Genomic DNA, 27,239 nt, shown 5'->3' with positions numbered 1-27,239 from the left:
TGGATGGATGCAGACAGAAATAATAAACAATATCTGGTTCCCCCATTTTCTGAAACACACACATCCAACTTAGTCCAGTCGGGTTAGACGAATACTGGGATAACCTTGCATTAGGAGATGCTCCATATTTTACTTTTCTAATCTTTAGGGAGGGTTAATATTAGTATAAATTTAAAATCTCGACTGAATTCCACCGTTGCGTTAGCTGACTGAATTCCATCTTGGTTTTAAACCAGAACCGTTTTTGCTCAATATCTCCGCCATTTTCAATTTTTTGACAAAAAGTGTAGATACTGAATTTGTTGAAAATGCGATTTTATATAATTTCATTTATTATAATTTTTTTCGTTTTTTTTTTTCGTGCGGTCGATATTTTCCGAGTTATGAGGGGAAAATGGTGACAGTTGGAGCATAATTATTTAATTATTGAATTATCTCGTTTACTATTAGTTTTACAACAAATATGTACCTATACAAAAATGAAGAGAATTAAATTCTACACAATTTTGATCTCTTTCATCTTTTTGCTAAAATTAATATTTAAGATAGTACGTATGCGGTAATGGCGAGGGCGTAAGACCGGATTGATTTTATAGCAATTGTTTTTGTTCAATATCTACGCCATTTTCAACTAAAATTGTTCAAAATATAATTTTGTACAATTTCTTTTTAACAATTTTTTTCATGCGGTTGATATTTTCCGAGTTACATGGGAAAATAGTAAAAAGTTGTGGGGGGAGCATAATTATTGAATTGAATTTTGTTTCCGAGCTGCCCCAAATTTTATAATTATATCCTTTAGGAGAGATCAATAGTAGTGTAAATTTAAAATCTCGACTGAATTCCGCGGTTGCATTAGCCGCCATATTGATTTAAAGTGAGAACTGTTGTTGCTTAATATCTCCGCCATTTTCAACTTTTCGACATAAATGGTGGGAAAGAAAATTGTTGGAAATGCAATTTCCTACAATTTCTTTGGTTCAATTTTTTTATACGATCAATATTCTCCGAGTTAAGGGGGAAAATAATGGAAGCGGAGGGGAAGTATAATTATTGAATTGTCTCATTTATTATTAACTTTACGACATAATTGTACATAAACAAAAATAAAGAGAATTATATTTTATACAATTTTTGAAACTTCCAATGAAACATCAACCAAACTAAGTATATGTATAAAAGACATAAAAAACATTATATGCATAAGTTCACTTAATTTTATTAACTAGCGGGTTTTATTGGTTGAATTTGTCGGTCGATATTTTAAGTTTTATGTCAGCTAATATATCGTGATGTTTCAATAATTTTTTTTTAATTTTGGACCCTGTTGGGGGGATTTTCCCATTTTCCCCGTTGTAGACCCGCCACTGGTTCTCTCGAAAAATTGTAGTAAATCGTAATTGCAACAATTTCAGTTCTTACACTTTTAGTCGAAAAGTTGAAAATGGCGGAGATATTGAACAAAAACAATTGCTACAAAACCAATCAGGTCTTACGCTCGCACCTTTACCACATACGCACTACCTTAAATATTGATTTTATCAAAAAAATAAATGGCATCTTAATTGTACAAAATTTAATTCTCTTTATTTTTGTATAGAAATATATTTGTTGTAAAACTAATAATAAACGGGATAATTCAATATTTAAATAATTATGCTACAACTGTCACTATTTTCCCCTCATAACTCGGAAAATATCGACCGCATGAAAAAAAATATAATAAATGAAATTATAGAAAATCATATTTTCAACAATTTCAGTGTATACACTTTTTGTCAGAAAATTGAAAATGGCGAAGATATTGAGCAAAAACGGTTTTTGCTTTAAATCAAGATGGCGGCTAACGCAACGGTGGAATTCAGTAGAGATTTTAAATTTATACTAATATTGACCCTCCCTAAAGATTAGAAAAATAAAATTTGGGGCAGCTCCTAATGCAAGGTCAAATGCTAACCCGACTGGGCTAACTGAAAACAATCCTGTACTGCTAATATTAGATGGGCACTTCACGTCAAAAATTTGGCTTTAATTGAAACAGCAAGACAACACCATGTTTACATTTTAGTAATTCCTCCACATACGTCACACAAGCTACAGCCACTTGACGTAAGTTTCATGTATCCTTTAACAATTATTAAACCCAAGAGGTTAGAAACTGTCAGAAAAACAAATCGAATAAACTTATTGAATTACAAGATGTAGGCCAAATATTTGGTAAAGCTTATGCAAGGGCAGCCACACTCTCAAACGCAGAAAATGGTTTTAAGTCAGCAGATATTGTCTCATACGATACTACCAAATTTTCAGATATAGATTTTGCACCGTCACAAATAACAGAACGAGAAAATATTTTTGAAAAAACCCCAGATCATTTGCCAGTAATAGCTTCTATTTATCCTGAGCCAATGAGTTGTGAAGCTTCGGCTTCTCGTGATTCAAACAATCAGGTAACTAAAGAAACAGTTGAACCTAATATTGAAACTTCAGCAGGTAACAATAATGAAAACGACCAGACAACTCCGAGCAAGAGTGATTTAGCAATTTCTTGTCGTTCATTTTATAATGTAAAGAACACTTCCGACAGCTCACACACATCTCCTTTAAAAGAATTGCGATTTCCAAGTGATATTCTTCCATTGCCAAAAGCAACACCAAAACTAGCCTAACCAAAACTGACAAAAAAGGGTGGAAAACGTAGGCATGCTATAATATTATCTTCCTTGTATTTGTTAGAGCTAAAGCAAAGTTTGGAAAAACCAAATACAAAAGCCGCAAAAAATGTTAAACGAAATTTGAGCCAAGAAAATATTAAAAGTAAAGCTAAAAAAAATGAAATCCCGAAAAAAATCGATGGAATCTAAAAGCTCTTCGGAAGGGTCCACGAATATATGCCAGGATTCATATTCAGAAGATCTTATTTCACTAGAGAATGAACTCGAAACAACAGTTACTTCGTCAAATAGATAGGGAATTTACTTTAATACAGAAGAATATTGAAAAAGATGAATATGTCGTGGTAACTTTAACAGAGATAAGAAAGGGAACAGTCATGAAATTTGTTGGAAAAATTAAAGAACAGTGTTTAGAAGACATTCACGAAGAAGCATATGACATAACTTACCTGAGAAACTACAGAAACCACCAGGACTCATTTGTGTTTCCAGATATACCTGACGACAATGTAATTTTATAAAGTGAAATTGTAGGCATTCTCATCAATTATTCTTCACTTCGCCATGGAATAGTTAAATTTTCATAATTGTTTTTTATTTTTAAATTATCATTTGCAACTAATATTAGAATAGGTACTTTTGTGTTATTTTTCTTAATTATTTTTTCATTCTAAAGACTTTTTATATATCTAGTTATATCTCACATTACCCCACCGACTATTTCACTTTACCCAACCGTGCGGGGCAAAGTGGAAAAAGACAATGCCTGACAAACCCTCGCATAACAAAAAATTTACTTACTTAATTTAATTTATATTTCCAGATAATGATCTTAAACGTTGCGTAAATAAAATACGTTTTTTAAAAAATGTTATTTCGAAAAATGTAAAATTTATTTAATTTCAAAATTTATAGCTATTCCACTTTACCCTGCTCTCCCCTATGCTAAATTATATATCCAATAATTTTTATCCATTAAACATATCGGTGCAAGTCGACCTTATATCGTATCTTACACTATTAGTAGAGAGATTTTACAAAGTATGATTTCAAATACACGTACCTGGGAGTAATATTCGATGGAACGGGAAAAGACGATGAGGAAATAAAGAAAAGGGTAACACAAGCTAGAAGAACAATTGGCTCCCTAAATGGAATACTTTGGAGCTCCGAAATAGGAATACAGCGAAAATACAATATCTATGAAACACTTATTAAAAGCAGCCTACTTTACGGAGCAGAAACTTGGAGAATAACCGAGAACAACAGAAAAAAATTAGAAGCTGTAGAAATGGATGTGTTTAGAAGATCGTTAGGTATATCCCGTAGGGAAAGAGTTCGAAATGGGGAAGTAAGAGGACGAATTGGAATAAATGGCTACTTAACAACAGACATTGAGAGGAAACAGTTGATTTGGTATGGTCATGTTCAAAGAATGGAAGACACAAGATTGCCCAAAAAGATCATGCAGTGGGTACCACCAAACCGCAAAAAACGAGGAAGACCCAAAAAGACATGGAAAGAAGGGGTAACCAAAGCAATGAGTGCAAGGGATCTTAGAGATGGCCAATGGGATGATAGAAGGACGTGGAAATTAGGCATCGGACAACGTTGAAAGACGTTCTAAAACCGATACATATATATATATATATATATATATATATATATATATATATATATGATTTCAAATGTGGGAGAAAGAAAAAATTTTAAGATATTAACTTAAACAAACATTCGTAAAAATGGTGTAACTACATATCCTTTGGACTGGAAGCCATATATGATATTCATTTGTTTATATTCATTGTAAATTCGTTGAAACCCACTTTTTCGCAGGTTCGCCTTGGAAACAATTAAGACGCTCCACTGATAGTCTGAAATGTTTGTAAACGTCACACTGATCAATTTCTATCATTCACATTAGATTGCGACTTCAAGTATTGTGACTTAAAAATGGTATAATTATGTTGTTAGCCCTACGTCCAAATGTAATCAACGTGCGGTAAACACTATTCGGGACACCTGCTTATATGTTTACAGAAACTAGAGTGTATAGAAACGTAAACCTATATAATAAACGTTTGAACACGCTCCATCAAGCAATAAGACGAAAACATCCAAAGAAGCTCCCACATGGTGTCATTATTCTACATGATAGTGCTCAGCCTTATGTTGCAAAAGTGGTAAAAATAATCTATAACGAAATAAATTTAACATTAGAGCATTCACCGTATAGTTCCGATTTATCGCCTTGAGATTTTCATGTCTTTGGGCCACTGATGCATTAAAATGTAATACAGTAAATCCTGTCAATAACGGTCACTAAAAATGACAGAACTATTGGCCGATATAAAAAGGTGGCTGCTAATACCAGGTTTTGTAGTCAACAAATTTTGGTTTGAGGAACTTTGAAATTGGCCGGCTAGTTCAGGTGGCCGGTTTTAACAGGTGTCCGTTAATACAGGTTTTACTGTAGTTTTCAGTCTGACGGACAAGTAGGTACAAAATACCATCAAACAATTCTTCGAGCACCACCCACAAACAAGTTATACATCGGCTAGTAAAACGATGGGTTAGGACCCCGATTAGAGTCATTAAAATCTATTTGCACAGAAGCAGAGCTTACGGATTAAATTATACGCCGGAGAATACATAACAAACTTGAGCAGGACATAAGCGACACGCAATTTGGATTTAGAAATGCAATGGGAACGAGGGAAGCCCTGTTCGCTGTAAATGTACTGGTGCAAAGGTGCATGGATGTTAATCAGCCAGTATATATGTGTTTCTTGGATTACAACAAAGCCTTCGATAAGGTCAGACATAACCGCCTTATCGAATTACTTGAAAAGAAAAACTTAGATATGAGGGACATCAGGATCATTAGTGCTATCTATTATAATCAGATCGCTGTGGTAAAAGAGAACAACGCCTTTTCAAATGAAATACAGATTGAGAGGGGCGTCAGACAGGGCTGTGTTCTGTCTCCTACTTTGTTCAATTTGTATTCAGAGGAAATAATCCAGGAAGCACTAGAAGACCTAACCACGGGAATAAAAGTAAATGGCCGACCAATCAATAATATACGGTTTGCCGACGACACTATTTTATTAGCCGAATGTCTTGAAGATTTACAACAAATGGTTGACAGAGTGGTAGAAGTCAGCCAAGAAAACGGATTGTCCCTAAACACAAAAAAGACACAATTTATGGTAATCACAAAAGCTCAGCAGCGCCAAGAAAGCATAACAATACATGGAGAACAAATTAAAAAGGTTGAAAAATATAAATATTTGGGTACAATAATTAATGAAACTAATGAGTACACAGAAGAGATTAAAGCAAGAATAGGACAGGCAAGAAATGCTTTCAACAAGCTGAAAAAGTACTCTGTAGCAGGGACATTACAATTTCTTTAAGGATAATAATAATAATAATAATAATAAGATAAGATAAGACTTCTGAGATGCTACGTGTTCTCCGTATTGTTCTATGGGTTGGAGGCTTGGACATTAAAGAAGGATGTTTCGGACAGATTAGAAGCTTTCGAGTTATGGGCCTACAGAAGAATATTAAGAATAATTTGGGTGGATAGAGTCACGAACATCGAGGTGTTGAGAAGAATGGGAAAAGATATAGAGGTTTTAAATACAGTTAAAGTCAGAAAACTACAATATCTGGGACATGTTATGAGGGGCGAGCGTTATAACTTGTTACAATTAATAATGCAAGAAAGAATACAGGGTAGAAGGAGTCGCGGAAGAAGACGCATCTCCTGGTTAAACAATTTGAGAGCTTGGTTTAATTGCACTTCTGCTGATCTGTTTAGAGCAGCGGTATCGAAAGTGCGAATTACGGTGAGAGCCACCTCTAACTTGGTTTCCTCTACTTTTTTGTCTGTAGATTTGGATATTCTAAGAAGTTCAATTCCCATGTGTCTCAAGCGATAGGTTCATAACCCATGTGTTTTGCCTATACAAACTTATGGAACAGAGACTTTAACAATGACGCAAAAATCCGCGAATAAACTCAGAGTTACACAACGAGCCATGGAACGTGCAATGCTGAACGTGAGCCTTCGAGACCAAACCAACAAATCAGCCAAAGATCAGGAGTTCAAGATGTCATTGAAAATACTACTACGCTTAAGTGGAACTGGGCAGGGCACTCAGCTAGAACACAAGATGGACGGCGGACACAAAGAATCATGGAATGGAGGCTCACAAACTACAAAAGAAGCCGAGGATGACCACCGACCAGATGGACCGACGACATAAAAAGATTAGCGGGAAACTGACTACAAGCGGCTCAGTGTAGAGAACACTGGAAAGAACTGAGGGAGGCCTATGTCCAGTAGTGGACGCGATTGGCTGACTGATGATGATAGAAAAGTCACTCATTCCTAAGTACTCTTCTGGACCATCTTCTTATGTAAGGTGTCTATTTTATGCCCACTTGTGGGAACGAAATGCTGTCACGATGTGAGGTTATTGTGTGCCAAGGATATCCTTCAAAGTTTACCAGAAATCTGGAGCACCACTTTGCAATATTTTTCCCCGGTGCTATGCATTTAATTGGCACGATGTTGTTACATATTTGGATTGGGGAGCAGAGCTCCCGCAAAATATATCTATATATAAAGATTTTACAGGTCATCAAATATAATATATCAACCTGGATCACGCGTACCAAAAAAAAATTTGATTAATAGCAAGCTGAAAATTTGTTAATAGCTTAACGGTGTCTAGTCAGACAAATTGTGATGTATGGAAACACTGGAACAGGGGAAGTTTTAATTGTGGAACAGGTTAAAAATTTGGAACGTCAGACTACGAAAACGTTTCATGTGTTTTGTCGGACAGAACTTCCAATTGATTTGTTACCATTTCATTAAACTCTCATACAAAAATCAGACTTGTGTTTATCTCCAACTGGACATTTTAATGAGTGCAACACAAAGAATATATCAGATGACAGGAATCATGTTGGATAGTAACAGCAGTCTGATTTTTGCATGACAGTTTCATGAAAGGGTAAAAAATCAATTGGAAATTCTGTCCAACAAAATACATGGGACGTTTTCGTAGTCTGACGTTCCAAATTTTTAACCTGTTCCACAATTAAAACTTCCCCTTTTCCAGTGATTCCATGCATAAAAGTTTGTCGGAATAGACACCGTTAAGCTATTATCAAATTTTCACCTTGCTATTAATCAACTTTTTTTGGTACGCGGGATCCAGACCTAATATGTTATAGTTAAAACTCGAAGTGCTGGCGCTCCTAGGTTTGACTAGTCATATAGGTCTGACTTAAAGGTCCGAAATAAATTTCATTTTCGGCCATTGACTAAAGAATTTTCGTTAAATCTAAGAGAGACTAATTTGGTCAGACAAACGTCGAAACTTAATTTCATGAAATCGGCCTTTGACCAGTCAAAATCAGATGAGGTAATAAAATGTCATATTTTGTTAGATTAGGTTTAATATATGTAAAAATATTTTTTAGATTTTAATATTTAACGTTTTTATACTGTCTTAATTAAAATAATATTAAAAAGTTAGTTTTAATTCTCACATGGTGAAGCATTGTATCATTTAGAATTGCACAATACGTTAGACCTTCAACTTTTACATACTTTTGAGTAGCATATTTTATTTCAGTAGAATTTTATAAAGTTTTGCACACCAAATTTATAACTTTTTGCACAAATTTCTCATAGAGACAACTCGTCGGTCTCATCTTCGAAATTAAGAAAAACATTTTTGCATTATAGGGGAGTGCATAAAGATTTTCACTTCGCAAAAAATCAAACAAGATAGAACTTTTTGTAATTTTACTAAGAAATGTTGAATAAACAACATATCAAAAAGTTCTACTCGAGAAGTCGGTGCTTCATTTTTTATTAAACAAACGAACTACGAAATTAGATGTTTTTTTAAATAACTCCGAAAATATAAACTTTGGAAAGAACTGACTAGACCATTGAAAAATTCAAAAAATTTTACAAAAAAAAACCTTATATAAGGAATTTTCTAAAATTAAATCTGTATTTTCTATAATTTTTTATTTATAACGCTAAAGTCACCATTCTCACAAACATTGGCGCACTGTAAACTAACGTACGGCGAAGTGCACGGTCGAGTTATTTTAATGTAATACTTTAACTAATTGATCAAATAAAATTTTACAAATTGAACATGAAACAAGAATATTTAAGCTATCTTATGCTTATAACAGAAGAAAATAAAATGTATGGGCACAAGTACGGTGTGGGCGGAAAATGAGCCTTACATGCATTTTGTTTAAAAATGATTTAAAAATGGGTAACTAATATAAATTTTCTTATGAAACGTTCAATTTTGCACAGCTTACCTTTCAATGAGTTTACTAAATGGTGTTTAATTTAAAAAAATCCCAAACATTTAATTGAAATGATATGACGTCTCAAAAATTGTAATTTTTGAAATCTTCGTAGTTTTATAAAATTACCACCAATTTAAGACGGTATTACTCAAGTTTGAAAAGATCTATTACAGTTTTATAAGTACTTTGTTAAAGCTTAGGATGTAATCTTTAATATGCACTAAACCATTTTACTTTAGAAATTAAATAAACTATTTATTTTTAAGACAATTAAGAAAGATAACAAAAATGTAATACAAAAACCGAAAATTACCAGCTAAAAAAATGTTTATTCAAAGTGATCAAAACTTTTTTCTGTAAAACTTAATAATAATAGTCTCCCGTTTTATACCGCTCACGTGGCTTTGGGAGTATAGCAGGGTTAGGTAGTCTGCTATATCTAGGGCCTACGTTATACAAGGAAGGTAACAGGGCCAGTGCTACGCTTCAACCGCCTATTATTACCCCTGGTTTTACCCAAGGTACTCATTTTATTCAGGCTGAGTCGACCTGGGGCCTATAAACATTTTAAAAATGTCTAGTTTTGACTAGGATTTGAACTCCAGACCACCGGCACGCTAGCCTAGCACACTACCACTCGGCTACGCCGGCCCTTTTCTGTAAAACTTACCTACAATATATTTATTAATAAGCTTCAACAATAATAAATGTTCATAAAAAATTTTTTTAGCTTTTATACTTCGTAAATTGGAACCTATTGATAACTTTTTTATTATCAGTTTTACGAAAAAAAGTTATTCTTTATAAAATACTCTGCATCGTATATAATCTAAGAAGCAATCATCAAATATCAAATTTAATTAATGTTATACGAGGTATGTCAAAAAATATAAATTTCACCCAAGAGTAAAGTATCTTTATACTTCACAATATCGAAAATTGTTATTAAGGAAAGTTGTTTGGAATTAAAAAATTTGTTTTAGTGTTCAATTACATCCCTCTAATTAAAATATTGTGAATAATAAAGGCACTTAACTCTTAAGAAAAATTCATATATTTTTTACATAGGTACCTTGTATAAAATTAAAAAAGTTTGATATCTGATGATTGTATCTTAGATCTTACACCAGGGACAGCATTTTATGAAGAATAACTTTTTTTCGTAAAAGTGATAATAAAATAGTTATCATAATTGTAATAAAATGATGATGAGTATCCGTAATTTGAGAAAAAATTGAAATTTTTTTTCGAGTAGAATGATGTAATTGTATTAGACCAGAGTAGAAAAATAAAAACGGGAAAAAAATCAATACAGGTATTTGAAGGTGCTAAATCGTAGGGAGGATATAGTTAATTAAAAATACATACAGAGGTACTCGTAGATCGACCTCATTTTTTTTAAAAAAAAATGCCAAAGTCAGAAAATATTGTTTTTTGCCTATAGCATTTTTAGTATCATATTTACAGCAAAAGTTGTCTTATGAAAGTTGTGTATCACAAAAAAACGATTAATTTGAACTTTTACAAGTTAAAATCCATCAAGAATTAACCTAGATAATTGCAAAAAACCATGTTTTTTGCACTATTTTGGAAATGTTAATAACTTTTACCAAATAGGTCGTAAGGAACTTATTACACCTTGATCATGAGGAAGGTAAGTGCCTTTATTTGTTTACAAAATCTCAAGAAGATCTGTTTGTTAGTTTACAAATTATGTTAAATGTTTATCCCAGACATCGAATGTTTAAACAATCATTGTTGCCCAAGGAGTGTTTTCAGAGCTTTTTGGCAAAGTGCAGTGACTACATAAAGAATGAAAGTACTAATAAAGTTAAAAAAAAATAATATATTTGTTTTTAAATGTTGTTAAACAAGTCGATAAAAAAATGGTAAATTTTTTCCTTATAAACAAATAGAATATCTTTGCCATTTTTTCTGATAAATAATTTTAATTGGTTGTGTCAAAAAGCTGGTAAAAAAATGCACATTAAAATTAAAAAAAAAGCTTTCTAGGACCAATAATAGCCAAGTTATACTTTTTTTTTTGAAAAATCACATCTCTATTGTTTATAAATATTAAGAGTTGAAATTTTCATAGAATGGTAATAAATATCTATATTTTATATGACAATTGATAAGTACGTAATATCTTCTATTTAAAACGAGTAATAACCCTTTAAAATCAAGTTACTCACGCTGACTGAGCTGGGACCGTGTGAAATGGAAGAATGTCTGAGTTCAGTTTCTCTAGTCGAGATTTTGCTATAGAAAGTTCAATTTGGAGCGCTTGAAAATTTTTATAATATCTCAGCTTCCAGAGAACGTAGAGCCTTCAATTTTTTTTTAAATTGGGTTAACTCGACGAAAGAATAACATCTAGCTAATTTTCATTGACCGGAAAAATCGGAAAATTCTGGAAAAGGGATTTTTTTATTCAACATTCATTTACAACGTTAACACTAATATATTTTGATAAATATTTTCATAAAATATTATAAATTTGTGAATAAATATTAAAATATAATTATAGTATGTATATATTTAGTTATATACAGGGTTGTTCATTTTATTCGCCTCAGTGTCTGTACGGAAAACGAATTGATTAAAAAAAATTCTTCATAGAAATATACAAAGCCATTAACACTACAATCTAAAAATAATATGAATTATACAGGGTGCTTCAAAAAAGAGTGGTATGTCAAAGATATATATTTTTATGGAACACCCTACGATGAAATTTTTGAATTGCTCTTAAACAATATGCTAGCTGCTAACTAGACTATACCTAAGTACAGGGTGTTTTAATTTATTTAAATTTTTAGAAAAATGGAAAATTTTAGAAAAAAATAAATGTTTCCGAATCTAAGAATCGGTGACAAATTTTTCCTTGAATCTTCATAATAGACTATTTAGCATATTTAAATAGATGTTTATTGTAACAAAATTTATAATTACTTAATCGTACATTTTTAGATTTAAAAACTAATTGGAAACAAAAACATTCTCGATCTTCGTTAATTCTACATAGTTTATGTACAGATTTATTAATTTCTTCAACATTATCCCTAATTTTTTTAAACAAATCTTCTTCAACTTCACTTTTGTCATCTATAATAACTGTCAAAAGGTTGTAGCATCTTTTTTCGTCAGTATCATCTTTGCAATTTATGTACAGCTCGGTACAATTAATTTATTTTAAGAAATTATGGATAATGTGGAAGAAATTGATGAACCTGTACAAAAACTGTGTAGAATTAACGAAGAGCAATAATTATAATCTATACATATTTTTTTTCAATTTGAGAACGTTTTTGTTTTCAATTAATTTTTAAATCTGAAATTGTACGATAAATACCTGTTTATTTTTTTTTCTAAAACATTACATTTTTTTTTTAAATTGAAATAAATCAAAACACCCTGTACTTAGGTATATTCTAGCTTATTGTTTAAGGTCAAATTCAAAAATTTCATCAGGTGTAGGGTGTTTCATAAAAAATATATCTTTGATATACCACTCTTTTTTGAAGCACCCTGTGTAATGTTGTTCTGAAGCTATTTCCTTGTGGCATTTTTATAATTACGTATTTTTTATGGGAAATAAGCCACAATTTTACTTATAAATAAATAAATAAATTCATTTTTTAGTAAAATTGTGGCTTATTTCCCATAAAAAACACCCTGTGTAATTCATATTATTTTTAAATTGTAGTGTTAATGGCCCTGTATATTTCTATGAAGAATTTTTTTAAATCAATTCGTTTTCCGTACAGACACCGATGCGAATAAAATGAACAACCCTGTATACATACTATAATTATATTTTAATATTTATTCACAAATTTATAACATTTTATGAAAATATTTATCAAAACATATTAGTGTTAACGTTGTAAATGAATGTTGAATAAAAAATCCATTTTCCAGAATTTTCCGATTTTTTCGGCCAATGAAAATTAGCTAGTTGTTATTCTTTCGTCGAGCTCCCAAAAAAAAAATTTAAGGCTCTACGTTCTCTGGAAGCTGAGATATTGTAAAATTTTTCAAGCGCTCCAATTTGAACTTTCAATACCAAAATCTCGACGCGCGAAACCGGACTCAGAGATCCTTCCCCCATCACACGGTCCCAGTTAAGTCAGCTCGAGTACCTTCATTTTAAAGGGTTATTACTCATTTTAAATAGAAGATATACTGTAGTTATTAATTGCAATGTAAAATGTGATTTTATTATGATTTTTTGCAAATTTCGACTCTTAATATTTATAAACAATACAGATAAGATTTTTCAAAAAAAAAGTCTACCTTGGGTATTATTGGTCATAGAAAGTTTATTTTTAGTTTTTAATGTGTGTTTTTTTACCACTTTTCTGATACAACTAATTATAATTATTTGTCGTGAAAAACAACAAAGTTATTCTAATTGTTTATCAGGAAAAAACTCACTATTTATTAAACGACTTGTTTAAGAACATTTAAATAATAAATGTATCGTTTTTTTTTTAATTTCTTAGTAGTTTGAGTCTTTAAAAACTCATTTCACTTTGCTAAAAAGCTCTGAAAATACTCCTTGGGCAACAATAGATGTTTAAACATTCAATGTTTTGGATAAACAATTAACGTAACTCGTAAACTAACAAAACGATCTTCTTGATACTTTGCACTCTAATAAAGGCACATAATAACCTCATAATTAAGGTGCAATATGTTCCTTAGGGCATATTTAGTAAAAGTTATTAACATTTACAAAATAGTGCAAAAAATGTGGTTTTTTGCAATTATCTCGGTTAATTATTTATCAATTTTAACTAATAAAAATTAAACTTAATCGTTTTTTTATGATACACAACTTTCATAATACAACTTTTGCTGTAAACATGATACAAAAAATGCTACAGACAAAAAACAATATTTTCTGACTTTAGCCTTTGTTTATAAAAAACTGAGGTTGATTTGCGAGTACCTCTGTATGTATTTTGAATTAACTATGTCCCCCCTACGATTTAGCACCTTCAAATACCTGTATTGATTTTTACCCTGAAATCGCTCATTTTTATTTATCTGCCCTGGCGTATATATTTAGATACAGTTTCTAATTTCAAACAACTTTTCATAATAGCATTTTTTGATATTCTGGAATATAATGATATTTTACTCTTTAACGAAATTCATATTTTTGACATAACTCGTATAAAATTGATCAAATTTGATATATGATCGTTGAGTTTTAGATTTTTGACTATCCAGAGCATTTTGCTGAGAATAAATTTTTTTCGTATAATTGATAATAAAAAAGCTTTCCGTGTGGCTCCTAGCTACGCAGACACACTGTATAAGAGCTTCTGTATATGAATTTTCAAATTGCAATGCCATATTCGGAGTCAGCATAATCAAAAACAAAATAGAAACAAAATAATATAAAATAATTAATTTATCGATATTTTTAAAATTATTTATACAAAATAATTGTTATCGTTTAAACAATTAATAAACAATTAGCGACTAAATCTGCGAGTCGAACTTTTTACTTTAACATGTGTATAAACTAACAAAAAAAGTTTTAGAAATATATGAGCGTGTTTGAATGTTTCCGAAACAATGCATGTTTTCGTTCTAATTGCACTCCCCTATTATCTTATTTGATTCCTCGAAAACAGTGTGTTTATTGTTCCGTGATTTGTCCCTACTCTGTACGAACCGTCAACCATTTTTTCTTGTGTGGTGCCCAAAATATTTCGAGCATTTCACTTGGCTCTATCAACGCTGGGAATAGGTATGGTTACAGTTTTTCCGATTGCAATTATTTTCAAATTTCTTTCCTGACATTTCTACAAGTATTTCGATAGAATTATCTCTAACGATACTGGCCATCTTCCACCACACTATGTTTCCTTCTCATTTTTTGACATAAGTTACTTAATTTGTTGTAATCCTCTCTGATACTATGGTTTAGTTTCGCTTTTTTAATTCGATGTCTATCAGAAGCAACTTACGTTGTTGGTTTACTGACTCATTAGCGATTACCTTCCAATCCTTATATTCATGCATATTTTCTTTTCTTCTAATGAAATAATTTATTTGAGAATGGCTTTGTCCACTTTTGGGGCAATCTTGACGCATATCGTTTTTTTAATAAAATGGGGTATAGGTATGTCTTTTTACCCGTTTTATGTACCCAATATATTCAATTCTTGAAATGAACCAATCAGATATACCAAGAGATCCCTGGAAATTATTATATTATTGATGCCAGGAAACTATTTTTTTAAATGTAAAATTTGTAAAAAGCGACACTGCTAGTCGTTGTCATAAATATATTTTTATAGACCGATGGAGTGATACTAAAAACAGAAAAAACTCTATATGTAAAATAAACGTAATCTAGTCTAAATAAACATCATCTCGGAAAGAGCTATAGCGCGCCCCGATAATATAATCGATAGGTGACTAACCCAAAAAATAATATAGTACGTATAAATTTGAAATCATTTGCTATTTAATTGCTAATTCCACAATTCATGGATTCTTTTCGATCCAAGCTTATTTACCCTTTTTTTAGTAGCAGCAGTTAATGTTGCCTTTTAGGTTTTGATGTTTTCTTTAAATTTTTGATATCTGGGTATCATGTACTATTTACAAATAATAATTTTGCTTGTATAATGAGATTAATTGGAAATTTGCCTAAGGAAGCAGATACAAAGAGATGTTATACAGACGACTTGAATAACAATGAATCCACTAGTTTTCTTCACAAACTACCTTTAACGCATAAATTAAACGGAGATATTAACGATAAAGGATAAGAAGAGTCACATCTTGGTTATGGTCTTCTTTTTGGGGTTCTGGTACAGCTGCCCAATTCAATGTTATTTTCAAATTACAAAAAAGAGCAATAAGATACCTGTTTGGCCTCTGAAAAACAATACATTGCAGAAGTTACTTCAAAGACCAAGGAATTTTAACCCTTCCATTTTTGTATATTTTAGAAACGGTATGCTTAATTCGTAAACATCTACATGTCCTTCCACCAAGACCTAATGATGACTACTTCACGAGAAATTCTACCTTTGACGTCTATTTAGCGACCCCGTCTTCTGAGTTAGTAAAGAAATCTATATTATATTCCGCAAAAAAGCTTTACAACCATCTTCCTCTACAACTTAAATCTGCAGCATCTTTCCCCAAATTCCGTAAACTGACAAAAGAATACCTATCTGAAAGACCATATTATTATTCAGTAGAAGACTTTCTTGATCAATAATTAAGTAATAATTAATTTACCTATATTTGTGTGTCATATGCAGCAGCTTAACTTTTGGACTTATGAATTAGGTACCTACTAGGTAGAATTAGTCTAGGCGCCAAATAGAGGTCACCGTGTCCTTTTCAATTCTGATGGACAAACTCAACGGTTTCTTATGGATTTTTGGCTGCTGATTACGAATTTCGAGGGTGGAATTCAATTCCGGTGGTCAAAATATTGTTATAAACAATTTAATTGTTTTTAAATTAAAAAAAGGACTAAGTTTTCACTCTAATGGCATATAAAACAACATAATGCTATTCTACATCCCACCAGAATGAAAACAATGGGAACCTTATCTGGTTACACCTCCGAGGCTTCTACAATTTGCAAGCCATACGGATACTGAGACTAAGGAAGATGAGGGAATTCTACAATTTACAATTCACGTCCCATCTGCTCAGAGCGGTAAAGTTCCAACGAGAATGGTTCCCTCCATACTCCATACAGAGTAAATGTAAATAAAAAATGAGATTTCATTTTTTTTTGTTTATAAATTGTTTATAAGGCTCTGGCTCATAAACTAAAAAAGATAAAGAAGAATGTTTCAAATAAAATTTGTTCGGTAGTATAAAACGAAGAAAGAAACGTTTACTAAACTTAAATCCAATAATTAAAACTCTAGATATTATAAAATAAGTGCACAATGCAAATTGCAAATAGCAAAATAAGTATTTTTCGAAGCTTTATAGATCGTAACTCGGCTTCTAAGCATAGAAATGAGCCTCAGAAGTCTCATTTTGAAGTTTTATGAATATGATTCCAAACAAATTTTGTTAAATTACTTTGTCTTCATTTGTTTTAAAGTTATATCTGTTTGAAATTAAAATGTTCTTAAAAAAATTTTACATTATTTTGTTTGTAAGGGTTTCAAGCAAATTTGAGCTATAAACATTTATACTTTAATTAACAATAATGATAGAAGAACTCAAAAGTAACATTTTGAGCTTACGAAAATTTTCCTATGTTTATTTTTGGGCAAGATACCGATATTTCAATAGCGCGCTCTGAGGCGCGAGATTGGCTCACCGCTTAAAGGTTCACGCGCTAACTTCTCGATGCAAATTATAATTTCTATGTATATTTACGTTATCTTCATTTTTCATTTTTGAAGATCCTAATAAAATTTTATCATATAATTCTTATAATTAAATCATCATACTGTACCTCGTATCACCTTTTATTCCATTTACTCTGTCTTCTATTTTTTGTACTAAATGTGAAAAAAAACATTAAAAACTAATATTTCAGAAATATAACTAAAAAGTAAGTAAGTTGATATTATTTTTATTACTATTTTTAAAAACATTATCTTTCATGCATCTGCATCGAGATATACAGAGAATCTCAGATTTTTTACATCTGCATAAGTTCTTATTACAGTAACATGGTGGTACTACGTCTGTTCTTATAGGCAGTAAAACTAAAACTTTCTGGGGCTTCAGAGTCTAATAATTGCCTATATGATATCCATATAAAGTGGATCTAGTTCTTTTGCAACATCATCAATGCACGTCAATTATTGTGGGTATGCCGCCACAACATAAATGCTCGTTTTATATGCAATGATGATGCTGTAAAAGAACTAGATGCATTTGTATATGGATATCACATATTGGCTCATTTGCATGCGTAGAAGCCGAGTTACGATCGATAAAGCGTCGAAAAATACATACTTGACCGTGAGCCCATTTTGCGCCTCATAGCGCGCCATTAAAATATCGATACCTTGACCAAAAATAAACTTACGAACATTTTAAAAAGCTCAAAATGTTCCTTTTGAGTTTTTCTATCATTATTGTTATTTAAAGTTTAAATGTTTACAGCTCAAATTTACTTGAAACCCTTATAAACAAATTAGTATACAATTTTTTTAAGAAAATTATAACTTCAAATGGGTATAACTTAAAAAAATAAAGGTAAAGTAATTTAATAAACTTTGCTTTAAAGCCTATTAACGGAGCTTTAAAATAAAACCTTCTAAGGCTCATTTGCATGCGTACAAGCTGAGTTAGGATCGATAAAGCTTCGAAAAATATTTATTTTGCAATTTGCAATTTGAATTGTGCACAAATTTTACAATATCTTGAGTTCTAACTGCTGGATTTAAGTTTAGTAAACGTTTTTTTCTTATTTTTATATTAGCGAACAAATTTTATTTGAAAGATCCTTTTTTATCTCTTTTAGTTTATGAGACAGAGCCTTATAAACAATTTATAAACAATGAAATTGTTTATAACAATTTTTTGACCACTCGGATCGAAATCCACCCTCGAAATTCGTAATTAGCATCCAAAAATCTATAAGAAACCGTTGAGATTGTCTATCAGAATTGAAAGGGACACGGTGACCCCTCTGGCGCCTAGACTAAATATGCAATTTGCAATTTATTTAAATTTTGCAATTGATTCATTCTGTTTAACTCCAATATTATTAAATAAAAATGTATACCATTTTTATTCAGTTGCAATGCGAAGCCAAAACTGTCTTAATTTTTACTTAGGTTAGAGAGCGCGGCCAGCACTCTTATCGACGATTTCACCTCTTTTTAGAGGCTCATCAGAGAATGCATAGGCTGCTATCTCTACTCCAGGTAAAAACTTTCGACATTTATTAGTCCCCCCATTGCAACTGACGTGAAGGTTGTAGGTGCGTAGCGGCATCTGCTAAATGAAAGTCCAAGTTTTTCAACCTAAGAAAAATATTTATTAAATAGTTTTAAAAGATATTTAATTGAAAAACTTTTTGGATCATTTTCCTGGTGACACCTCCATGGCTTCTAAAAATTGCAAGCCAGATGGATGCTGCATTGAAGACAAGAGGGAATTCTAAAAAGTTGCAATTCACATCCCCGTCTACAGTTGGATACTGGTTACCAAGCTTTAGACGGGGTTGTGAATTACAAAAAATAGACGTGTAAATTACTAAAAATAGTGACAATCAAAAGGCTATAAAAATTTGTAAATTTTAACATTTCTAGAATCAGGTGTCTGAAGGGTTGATCTATACCAAAATCACAGTAAAGATGCACTATAAATAAACAAACTAAAACTTAAATGTTACGAGGAGCACTCCCAAATCATGATTTAAAATGTACAGTGCGGTGGAATAAGTGTTGCCCCTCCCTGTTAACTTGTTTATTTTAAGAATATATAAGCAAAACACTCAGACAGGTCGATTTTTAAACTAACCATAGTATATTATACCATTAACGTTTCGAACTTTACGCGAATCCTCTTCAGGTGACAGCCATAACTTTGATTTTTTTAAATAGGAAACGACATCATGTGACACCTCATTTAAAAGCTCTTAAAATACTGATTTCAAAAATGTATAATACTTTAATCATGTTTGAGAGCGTAGGCACAAAATTTTGGTCGAATTATTTCTTTATATATATATATATATATAACCGGTTCTATAGCGTTCTACGCCTTCCGGTACCCAATCGCCAAGCCTGTCGATCTAGCCAGTCATTTTCTTGAAGATTTCTTTCTGACATGGCTTTTGTAATTCCTTGTTTCCAGGAGGTCGGTGGCCTTCCTCTTTTCCGTTTTTCTGGCGGTATCCATCTCATTGTAATTTTTGGTAATCTTTCATTTCCCATTCGTTGGACGTGTCCATACCAGGTAAGTTGGTTTCGTTGTACCTCGTCCACTATTGTTTTCTGCTTACCTACTTTTTCTCTGATCTGTTCATTTCGAACATGGTCCCATCTCGATATTCTGGCAGATCTTCTAAAAAAATCCATTTCAGTGGTAAGCAGCTTATTTTCGGATTTTTTTGTCATTTGCCACACTTCGGAGCCATACGTTAAAATTGGTTTCAGAATAGCGTCGTACATCCTCATTTTTGTATTTAAATTTATGTTATGTTGCCATAAGACAGGGTTTAGGGCTCTAGTAACCTTTCTAGCCTTCGTCACTCTATCATCTATACTGGGTTCCGTTCTTCCACTATTTGTTAATTTAATCCCTAGATATATATACTCTGTACAACCCCTGATGTAGTCACTTCCGTCAAGATCTAGGTCCTCCTGTTGTATTTGGTTACCGATGTGTAGATATTGTGTTTTCCTTATGTTTACCTCTAAACCCCATTTCCTGTATTTTTCCATCAATTTTCTGGTCATATATTCTAAGTCTTCCTTATCTTGGGCAACTACCACCTGGTCGTCTGCGTAGTTCAAAGTGTATAATGTTATGTCTCCGATTGGTATACCCATACCACTGCATTTCTGTTTCCAAAGTCTGAGAGCACCGTCGGTATATATATTGAAAAGAATGGGAGATAAGCAGCACCCTTGTTTAAGGCCTTTTGTTACTTGGAAGCTAGATGACAGATGGTTACCTCTCTTTACTCTTGACATAGAATCTTTATAGAGGCATTGTATGGCTTTGATGACAGTTGCAGATATGTGTGTATTGTCCAAAACCTCCCACAGTTTTTTCACGGGCACTGTGTCATATGCTTTCGTTAGGTCGACAAAAAGTATATGTGTGTCTTGTCCACGTTCTAGTCTTTTTTCCATAACCTGTGTTAGACAGAATATATTATCGATCGTAGATCGTCCGGCCCTGAAACCACACTGTTCTTCGGATTCATAGGGTTGATATTCTTCGCAAATAATGGTTTTCAGTATTCTGCCATATAAACGGCTCATTGTGCTTGTTACAGTTATTCCCCTATAATTGTTGACATCACTTTTACTTCCCTTTTTGTGTATTGAAGAGATCCAGCCCTCTTTCCAGCTTTTCGGAACTTGTTCTCCGTTAATAATCCCCGAATTCTTTCTAAATGCAATCATTTTTTCGAATCCTGAAAAAACTAATAAATATTTTTGAAAAATTTAAACGCAGAATGAAATATTACAGCATTCTCGATGGTCCAAAATCCCTGAGAACTCCTATAATGTTTATTTTAATAAGTCACAGTGATGAAAAAAGAGAAAATTTAGTGTGATTTTTAATTTCAAATATATCACTCAAAAGAAACTTTTTGTTTATTCTAAGGAACTGTAGGCCATCGGTAATAATCTAATCTTTCATTCTGCGTTTAAATTTTTCAAAAAAATTCATTAGTTTTTTAAGGATTCGAAAAAAATGATTGCATTTAGAAAGAATTCGACCGAAATTTTGCGCCTACGCTTTCAAACAGGATTAAAGTATTATACATTTTTGAAATCAGTATTTTAAGAGCTTTGAAATGAGGTGTCATGTGATGTACTTTCCCATTTAAAAAAAGTAGTATTTGAGACTTCAGCTTCTTCAACGCAGAAGCCATATTGTTGTTCCTTTGGCTACATTAAGTAGATCCCCTTTTTCCTACTTCTGTTGGAGTTTATCACTCTCTGTGCATTCACTCCAACAGAAAATCTTCTTCTTTCTGGTTACATCGGCTTCCCAACGTGGTGGCCTTATTTTTGGTCTGAGACAGTATTCATTTAGGTCAATTCTTCTCTTTTTATCTCAAGTTTCTTTGTTATTTCCGTTTGGTATCTCTATACACATCTTGTTACTTATTTATTTTATTTTTAATTTCTGATACATATCAGGTATTCTTATACGCTGTTTTGATTTTTGTTTATATTTTGGGACCTCATGGTCCCTCATGGACCTCACTAGTATAGGTTTGTGCAACTTACATTCTGGGTTAAATTTGAATTTTTATTGGGAACTTATATTTAATATTGCTGTTAATAATATAATTCATATAACGTAATTTTATTTCTTCAGTCAATAGTGGTATAGTTGGAGGTACAACTAAGTGTTGATTATTATTATTAGATATATATATATATTTTTTCTAGAGTGGTGGTAAGTTACATATAAATAAAAATTTACTTCCAGTATTTAGGTAGTAGGTTTACTTGAGTATACATTATTTATTGGATTATTTATCCATTTATTTGATCTTATATATTTATTTGATCTTATTATTTGATTATATACTGCATTATATATATATATATATATATATATATATATATATATATATATATATATATATATATATATATATATTGTTATATTTCTATTTGATATGAAAATTAAATTTTGATAATTATAAACAGAGTTCAATTTAATATAAAATATTTTCAATTTTCTCAACCACGGGCATATAAATTTAGAACAACCTGTATACAACAAATTGTTATATTTAATTTTAAGAAGTGATTAGAATAAGCGTACGAAACTCGGAACAATGTGCTTAGATAAACAAAGTGAATGACGCGTACCATTATCGTTCTTCTCGGAAGGTCGATCATTAGCCTATGCTAAATAAAACTCAGTGAAATAGATGATAGTTCATTATCGTTTTTCGCGGAAGGTTTCGATCATTAGCCTATGCTAAATAAGACTCATTTGAAAGAGAGAATAGGTCATTAAAATTTGTAAATAGTTAGAAAGTAAATTTAGAATGGGAATTAAATATTTTCTTTTGAAATCCATTAAGCATATTTAGAAAGATTAAAAATTGGTTTTGAGGAATATTACGAATGAGAGTTGGTGGTGGAAGATTGATTTGTGAATCTGGAAGGGATATTTAGAAAGTAGGGGAATGGATGACAAAGTGAGATCAGAATGTTTTGAGCTGTCGAGAAGTGAAGTCGAGTAGTAGACGGTAGTGTTCGAGGAGTGAGATAGCCGGTGTAGTTCCGTGAGTGTGGAGTATCTATCGTGGAACGAGAAGTAGGCCAGGTCGAGAGTAAAAGAACCTCCTTGAGCCCAGAGTGTCCCGGTAGCTGATAGCAGTTTCGAAAAAGGTAGAACACAGCATCACGACAAAAGCAGGAACGAGAGCTATTCGAGCTAGTTTTTCAAAGGAGAACATCACTGGAAGCCAGGACGAGGTTTGATCGCAGCCAAGGATAGCAGGAAAGGGTTTTGTGTGAGGACATTTTCAGTTCACCAAGAAAAGGTCAGTCTCATTTGTTTGGACATGAATGTATGGGTTTTTCGTATTAAATTCCACATAAAAAATTGAATAACATAATCAATAATATCAGAAAAGCTTCATCAAACTTAAATAGAGTTGTTCCTAATAACTCCTAATAGTTAAATGTTAATAAAAACTTTCAATTGAAAACCAAAAGGAAATAAGATTCCCATTTGTAAATGTTATGTTTAAGAATAATAAGAAATAGCAAATATCAAGCATTGATTGCCTTTTAAATAAAATAAAAAATATTTTGATTATAATTGTAAACCATATGTGTATTTTTTTTACTCTTTTCTTTTCTATCCCGATTAGGAACCATTAAGAAATATTTAGAAGCCACAGAAGTAAGTAATTAATTTATAATTCGCCCTGAGATTGAAAACATATTGATATGTGATCTGGTTAATTAATTGGATTAGTATTAATACATTGATTAAATTAAGTAACATATAATAATAATAATAATAATAATAATAATAAAGGCCTTTATTCATTCTATAATATTATTCACATAATGAATATTAGTTTAAAAAAAAGCTCCAGGCGAGTTTCAGTTCAGGAGATGTATAATGCGGGGCAGAATACATGTCCTGTCTGTTCAGCTAACCTGGGCAAAACAAATAATAAAAAAAAATATCTAGGATTATGTATAATAGGTTACCTACTAACATTTAAATAAAAATAAATCAAAATGTAACATTAATTAACTTTAGTTTACCAATATGCGCTTTGAATGTAAGCTCTACTCATACCATGTCAGCCAACTCTACCTATGCAATATTTCCTAATTTTTCAATAACGAACCTTCTAAATTTGTTTTGAGTAAAATTAGTACCAGTAGTATATTTATTCATAACTTGGGCTATTTGATATGTAAAAGACCGCTTGTATTGCTGTGTACGATGATAAGGAATAGAAATGGTGTTTTTATGTCTTATGTTAATATTGTGTACATCAGTACGGAATTTTATTTTATTATAGAGATACGGGGGGGTTTTGAAAATAATAATTTTTTGGAATTGACAAGCTGAATGTACATGTCTTCTATGTTTCATACTTAACCACCCTGTTTCTTTAAGTTTGTAACTAATTGCTTGATATCTACGGATACCATGTATCAAACGCAGACAAGAATTTTGCATTTTTTGTATCCGATAACTGTCACGTTCTGTGATACAGGAATTATAAATGGTATCACAGTAATTAAAGTGTGATAACACCAAAGTATCACAGAGCAATTTTTTTAATTTTTTAGTAAATATATGACGAGATTGGAATAAAAACTTCAGGTTCAAATAACTTTTCTGCAAACACTTGGCCACATGACCACCAAATCTTAGGTTTTGATCTATATGTAAACCTAAGTTTTTCACAGTTTCCTTAAACTCTATTGAAGAATTATCGATGGTGATCATGTGAGCAAAGTCTCTCAGAAAGATTTCTCTCCGCGCCGCTGAACCAAACACTATGCCTACCGACTTGTTGTTATTAAGTCGAAGACAATGGCTAGTCGAAAACTGATAAACTCTTTCTAAATCATAGTTGATTGCTGCCACTGCCTGTTCAGACTCATCAGGCTTAAAAGATAAATATATTTGAGTATCATCAGCAAAATAGTGTTGGTTACAAGAGAGAAAGTTTGCAGGAAAGTTTGAAGTGTAAATACTAAACAATTTGGGACCCAAAATAGAGCCCTGTGGTACCCCTTTATTTGTATTAAGATAGTTTGATGTCCTACCGTTGTAATGAACAGCTTGACTTCTATTACTGAGATAACTAGATATCATATCCGATGCCCGCTGAGACATACCAATATACTTAAACATTGAAGTTAATAGCGAATGATCAAGCGTATCAAATGCTTTCGAGTAATCCAGAAGTATCAGCACTGTGATTAAACCATTATCGCAGGCATCAAATATGTCATCAGTTATCTTTAACAAGGCACTAGTACAGCTGTGATCCCTTCTGAAACCAGACTGATTTTCTGGTAGAACTTTATGTTGACTCAAGTGAACCTGTAGTTGCTGATTTAGAATTTTCTCTAGTATCTTTGAGAAAGTGGGCAGTATACTAATTGGTCGGATTTCGTTATATCCTGTCGGATTAGTTGTTTTCGGTACCGGTATAATTTTTGCAACTTTCCACATTGACGGGAACTCGGCTCTTAGAATGCAAGCATTAATAATGTGTGTCAAATAAGGCAATAAAAAGGGAAGGCACATATTAATTGTTAGTATATTTATTTTATCATATCCGGTAGCAGCACTCTTTATACTTTTAATGACATTTAAAACGTCACTTTCTTCAACACATGAAAAATTTGCTTCCACGTCCACACGACAATTATGACTATAAAAGTTTTTAAGTGTTAAATTAGGATTCATATTGGGAACACAATTTATAAAGTAGTCATTCATTGCCGAAATATCACTTAAATTTTCTGACAGTTGCGTATTGTTTTGAGTTTCCCTACCAAGACCTATAACTTTTAAGGATTTCCAAAGATCCTTCCCGTTTTTATTATCCAATTTTTTTGAATAGAAAGCCTTTTTTTCTCTTCTGACAGCTAAAGTAAACATATTTCTAATTGATTTGTATTCCTCCCAAGTTTGGATGTTTTTGTATTTCTTGTATAAACTCAATACTTTGTCCCTTTCTTTTTTCATAATACGTAAGGTGTCAGTCATCCATGGTGCATAATTTTTCGAAATTTTATAGGTTACATAGGGAGCATGACGATCCAGTAAGCATATTATATTATTTGTAAGAAACTCGACTTTATCATCAAGACCCTCAATATCAAAAATATTTCGCCACGGTAGAGATTGTAATTCCTCATAGAATACGGTCTGATTTATCGCCTTAAAGTTTCTTACAGTCTTATAAACAATTTCTTTCTTTTTAATCTCTATATTTATATTAGATATCAACAACTCGTGGTCACTAAAATCAACACATTCCACGACAACATCAAGAATTGTTCTTCGTTTTGTAGTTAAAATATAATCAATTAGGGTTGCCGTACTAGATGTAATTCTAGTCGGCTGATCTATGACTTGATGTAACCCCATTGTTTCAAATATAAGATATATTAAATATATATTTCAGATATTATATATTTCAGATATAAGATATAAATATAAGATATAAAATATAAGAATATTATCTCATATAAATAATCAAGATCACATCAATATATATATATATATATATATATATATATATATATATATATATATATATTATTTTTTTTGCTGGCCATTTTGATTTTGTTGGTGTGTTGCTAATATTTTCTCGGTATACATTATATATATTTTGCGTGCAAACTTAGGTATCTTTCATACTTCTGTTCTTTGGACTATTTGTCAATAATTTTGCTCTCATCATGTGTGCTTTTAAAGCTGAACATCTTCTGGTGGATGAATTGGATTATAAATTAAAGATTAGGGACATAATGCCCGAGGAGTCGACAACTGTCGATAAAAAACGCAATCTTCTGAGGGGTGCTTTGAAACAAGAAGAAGGCAATAGGAGTTTTCTCCAAATTTCAGCTGTATCCATTCCTTTTGAGGAACAACAGAAAGGAATCACTGAAACATTGGACAGCTTGTCTAAAAAAATTGAAAAGTTTAGGGGAACTGTAAAGGATACAGAGTATGCGCGATTAACATCTCGTCTAGGCCATATTTCTGCCCGTGTACACTTGTTACACTGTCCTACAGAAGAACAGGAACCTTTCAAGAAATCTGTCTCTCTTAGAATATTAACACTAGAGGGTGAACTTGATTCTAGAGTTAACCCCATAGCTACCTCTACTCCTAATGCTCCAGTCAATGTATCTAGTTTCACTTACTCCAAACCTGTGCAAATACACAAATGGGGTATTTCCTTTTCAGGTGAAAAACAGCACACTGATGTGATGTCTTTTTTGGAAAGGGTTGAATGTCTTCGAGTATCTA

At 31.8% G+C, this 27,239-nt stretch overlaps 1 protein-coding gene across 1 annotated transcript in view; it reads left to right on the top strand.

The window, feature by feature from the left end:
- Nucleotides 1-2,932: 2,932 nt before the first annotated feature.
- The window catches only part of LOC126880855 (uncharacterized), a 92,496-nt gene continuing 68,189 nt past the window's right edge, over nt 2,933-27,239 (top strand). The window contains exon 1 of the mRNA XM_050644923.1: nt 2,933-3,184. Within this exon, the coding sequence (XP_050500880.1) occupies nt 2,933-3,184 (252 nt within the window). The remainder of the gene's footprint in view (nt 3,185-27,239) is intronic.

The sequence above is a fragment of the Diabrotica virgifera genome, chromosome 2 (assembly GCF_917563875.1).
Source record: "Diabrotica virgifera virgifera chromosome 2, PGI_DIABVI_V3a".
NCBI classification, from domain to species: Eukaryota; Metazoa; Arthropoda; class Insecta; order Coleoptera; family Chrysomelidae; genus Diabrotica; species Diabrotica virgifera.
This window is presented reverse-complemented; position numbering and strand designations above follow the sequence as displayed.